The sequence below is a fragment of the Sinohyriopsis cumingii genome, chromosome 17, assembly GCF_028554795.1.
Source record: "Sinohyriopsis cumingii isolate HCF-2022 chromosome 17, ASM2855479v2, whole genome shotgun sequence".
In the NCBI taxonomy this organism is placed as follows: Eukaryota; Metazoa; Mollusca; class Bivalvia; order Unionida; family Unionidae; genus Sinohyriopsis; species Sinohyriopsis cumingii.
In genome coordinates this window covers 67,770,547-67,775,345 of record NC_142977.1, presented here as the reverse complement: position 1 = coordinate 67,775,345, position 4,799 = coordinate 67,770,547, and the positions used below count along the sequence as shown (strand labels likewise).

The window sequence follows — 4,799 nt, the reverse complement described above, 5'->3', positions numbered from 1 at the left end:
CTGCTTTTATATAAAAGTATGCGTTTCTGTCTGTTCGTGTGTTTGAACATTCATGTTGATTCCATTTGCCCTATTTAGCTCGTTCAATGTCCAGTTTCCATTTGTGCTGGTAATGTCTCAATAACCTAAAAATTCTCCTATCCCAATAGTGTCCCTTTTATGTACAATTTCAGTTTGCCGTAATAGTGTCCCAAACATGTTCAGTTTATATTGGGCCCCATAGATAAGTCAGTGCTAAATTTCCATTAGCATCTGTGTAGTCCATGTAATCGGTATACATGCTCATTTCTCACAAGCTTTGTAATGCCCAATCCATATTTAATCTCATACGTTACACTGTGATCCGTTTAGGCCGACGTCTCATAAGTCTTTTAGTAACCCGTCTATATTAAATTCTCAATGGGCCTGAGAGTGTCTAATCCGTCTTGACAGGTGGTAGTTTCACGGAGCTGCCTATATAAGCCCAAACAGATTCAAGAAAACGAAACACCAATACTTGCCATTTGAAGTATACTGTCGTACAACTGTGAGGACCATGAAGACATTGTTTGCGCTTCTGTTGGTGGTAATGTCCGTCATGACTTTTCTGACATTTGTCAATGGATATTGCTCATTTTACCCTCCACATTACACGTTAATAGGTAAGTAAATCTCCTTCATTATTTTTCTCATTCGCTCACAGATACATTCATTGATTTATTGATTCACGTATAATAATGCGAGTGCCATCATATTACCCTTGTTTCCAAACGAAGCCGTAACTTAATCTGGCATGTTGATTCTATGCATTTAAAAATCATCTGTAAAGAAAACAAATCTTTATGCCTCTTTTACTCTGCTCGTTAAATTAGGTGTAATCGGACTCACAACCAATCGCAAAAGTTAAGTTCTAAAGATTTTTATAATCTAAATAATCGTAATAAGTCTTGCCTTTTAGTCCCAATTTAAATCAAGAGCCTGTGTACCGTCTGTTCTTCAGTTTCTTCAGCACTAAGGGCACCCGTTGAGAAGACATTGATCTTCGCCATCTATCATTAAAAAAGTACTTTAACAGTTATGAGGCCTTTTTTCATCTAGTGCTACGCTGAAGGATATTAAGTATACTTATTATCTTAAAATATCTTTTGTAAAGCTTAAAATCTCCTCGGTAAAAATGTTGATATAAAACGTTTGCTTTACATTTCTAATTTGCATATTTAAATTGTGCAATTTGTCGGGCACATTCAGTACACTTCACTTCGAAAAACATCAGCGAAAGTGGAACTGTCTATTGTTTACTTGCAAAACAACTTTGTGTATAAATCGGTACAAAAATACAAAAGTACCCAAGTAACAATTGCTGTAAATAAACTTGACCAGCATTCAGCCTCAGGCACAATATGACGTATTAGGGTATCTAACACAGGAGACGTAAAGTACATAAGTCCTCTGACCAGATTCGGATCCACCTATTAGTTAAATTGGGTGCACTGACTGGGGTGCCAATCCATCATTTGATCTTTCATCGTTTTCATTATACCACGTATAGTTTGGTTGAAATTGTGGACTATACTTTACGTTTCTTTAATAATTTAATTTTGATCTCTTGAGACTCTCCGAGTATAGTTAGACTAGATCCATGGCTGATTGTTTTTGTCAGATTAAAATCAATCGTATCGATCCAAATGAGTTTTGAGTCTAGGCAGACACAAATTTTAAACCGTTTGAAAAACACATATTATTGTCAGGGTAATCTATGAACAATTGCTACCCATATAATTGAGACATACTCTTTTAAAATACATTCAAGGTTTGGCTAATACACTCCCCTAGCAATCACATTATTTCTAGAAAAGTAGTTTGGTTGGTGACCTCAGAATTAGCCATGATATGGCTTCCTATTGCTATGCTTATAAATATGCGCATATAATTTTTGTTTTACAAAATTAAGAACAGAGTCGTATATGAAAACATCCTTTATGTAGTGAAACTCAGTTAAAGAAGAGATTTAAAACAACTTAAATCAAATAATCTTCTACTTGTGATTTTTTAACAAAATGTTTGTATTTAATTTAATCTTTACAGATTCGGAACTAGTCACAACATGTGAACACGACCATATGGAATACATGTTAGGATCGGTAATAAGGACCGTCGACTGCGAAGAATGCACATGTACTGAATCGGGAATGGAATGCTGCGGGTGAGGAATATAATCTGACAAAACCTTAGCAGTGGTTCGTGGTTTCAGTGCAAGAATACTTTGCACTGAGACATGGGTATTATCTTTAGAACGTGATCAGACCTTCCAATCGAATTAACATATAGAGGACAAATGAAATAAGGAAAATTGCATGTTGTAGTGAAGTCGATGACGTACAAATAATGTTGTATTGTGTTAGCTCTAAATAATCCATGTACAGTTGTCATACGATTTGAATCCCTCTCTCTCTCTCTCTGTCCGACCCTCTCTCTCTCTCTCTCTCTCTCTCTCAGCTTACCATTGTTTTTTATGTTTGGCGTGCGTAATTTGCAGCTAGCTTGGTTCGGGGGTGAAATCATCTCTGATAAAGGAATTAATATAACAAATGAGACTACAGTGCAAACCTTGTATACTATTTCGTTGTCTGTCCTAACATAAAATATTTATGAAAAATATAGTTCATTACCTTATTCATGCTAAGCGTCTCTCCTCTGTCACAACTTAAAATTGGATTCTTTTGGAGGGTGTTTTGCAGATGGGTTATTTCGCGGTACTATCCTCTCAGAAAAGTAATGAATACAAAAATTATAACGCAATGTAAATATTGTATGATATTTTATTACCTGTCAGGAAATAAATGACTTACGAAAATATAGTAATGTATATATCCGTATCTCACTGTTACTCAACGTCGCCATAAAATCGAGTAAGATATAATTTCAGTCGCGAATTGTTGGATTATTTATAAAACTTTACTCTCAACTACTCAGTCAACCGTAATTAGATTAAATCATCAAATGTGTTGTTTTTCGGTCCATGCGAAGGATGTTGGAATATATGCTCATACCTTTGTCTATCCGTCTGTTCGTCAGTGAAGAATGTGTGATTTCGTTGCTGATGAAAGTAGTGCACATCTCATTTCTCATTCATACTTTCTTTCAGACTGTATAGTCAGTAGGACTGAGCAAAGCATCAGACTAACGTTACAATATATAGTCAATATGATTGAGTATCGAAAACGTTTTATGAAGGTTACGAGTATCTATGGGTTTAATTAAAATGTAAACCATCTAGCTTCGATAAAGATATGAAATATGTGAAATCCGGCGTGGCTAAGAAAGTTATCTCTCTCTATTCATGTTCGAATCGTATTTGACATAATTTCGCTCTGGAATTTATTTCGTGATGACAACTTTACGACGTAGATGTGGTGTAACCAGAATATATTTGATAATGACATCTTTTCTTCTAATATACTTACAGATTTGGGTACAAAGCCGGCGCCGTTTATGTTCCAGATGGATATAAGTTGGTACGCTATGGATGCGAATTCGAGATAGAGAAAGCGTAAAGAAGCGAAATAATTTATAACAGCTGAATGCACAAGAAACAAAATTGCCTTAAAACCGAATGCAAGCAGGTATTTTGCTGACATTGCAATTGGTCACGCGGTTTCCAGTGAAATTATGAATAAAATGTGTATACAGGTTACGTTTATTCATTTTAACTTACATCCATTCCTTCTCTCTTTCTTTCTATCTTTCCTTCTGTCTTCTTTCTTTCTTTCTCTGTCATTCTTTCATTTAATAATTGATTCGGTGGATGAATGCATACATGCCGATTGAGACATATCTTTTTTGAAGAAGAGAAGGCGAAATTAGGTTCCATTCCCCATATAAATAAAATTGATGCAAAAACTGATGTCCTTTTCTAAATACAATATTATCACTGAATACTGTTTCGTGAATCAACATGAGCTATCACTATTTAGAAATACCTGACTCACATGTATAAATAAGAATTGAACGTCTTGTTTTCACACGCTCAGCAGATCAAAAAAATCAAGTTATCAACGCACAAGTTTCAGTAAGAATTGGGATGTAATTGTCTCTGCGTTTCAAACACCCTATCATTGAATATCATATTTCTCAACCAAACTGTTTCAAAGTAAACAGAATAACAACAGCGTACAAACAATCCATTTTCGATACTTTCAGTAAAACTTTTTGTCATATGTGCATTATTGGGATGGATATTTTCAAACGCGTTGTTTATGGATCGCCTTAATCGTGTTTAGTTTTCATTGGTCAGACGCATCACGTTCTTTTATGAGATTGACCAGTTTTCAAGCTCAATTTAGTTAGCATCATTTGCTGTTCAAATATGGTATATTCGAAAATTTAATGCAGCATTTACAATCTCCAACCAATCTGTGACACTTTACATAAAGATGTCAATCTTGCTCATCTTGTATGGCGAAGGTAGATAAACTGATTTGATTAAATCACACGAAATGGCTTTAGTAACTGAAATATATACAGTCAGTGTTCATAAAAGTCAATAGTTGTTCACAAAGTGCGTGACAGTTTCTTTCTCGACCGAAACATATAAAATAAAGTAGTGAAAGAATAACATTACCTTCTTAATCGGTTTTGCTGGGGATTCATAGTGATTCATGCTAAATTTGCATGAACTTATGGATGCTCTAAGAAACTACGATCCAATTCTTAAATACCATGTCGTGACCTAACGCGTCCATGCCATCCTTTCATAAGCCTCATACTCAACAATTCACATTACATTCTCCTGATACTGCATAGTGTATAACCCATGTCAA

At 35.0% G+C, this 4,799-nt stretch overlaps 1 protein-coding gene across 1 annotated transcript; it reads left to right on the top strand.

Moving 5' to 3' along the window:
- The first annotated feature begins 503 nt into the window (after positions 1-503).
- Positions 504-3,664, top strand: LOC149779157 (beta-microseminoprotein-like). Its single transcript, XM_089938575.1, has 3 exons — positions 504-641; positions 2,065-2,182; positions 3,446-3,664. Exons 1-3 carry the CDS (start codon positions 536-538, stop codon positions 3,531-3,533), a joined length of 312 nt encoding a protein of 103 aa, XP_089794701.1. The 5' UTR covers positions 504-535; the 3' UTR covers positions 3,534-3,664.
- Positions 3,665-4,799: the final 1,135 nt, after the last annotated feature.

Coding starts and splice junctions, on each gene's coding strand:
- LOC149779157 (XM_089938575.1), top strand. CDS start 536: ATGAAGACATTGTTTGCGCTTCTGTTGGTGGTAATGTCCGTCATGACT. Junction 642..2,064: donor TCCACATTACACGTTAATAG/GTAAGTAAATCT, acceptor TAATCTTTACAG/ATTCGGAACTAGTCACAACA. Junction 2,183..3,445: donor TCGGGAATGGAATGCTGCGG/GTGAGGAATATA, acceptor ATATACTTACAG/ATTTGGGTACAAAGCCGGCG.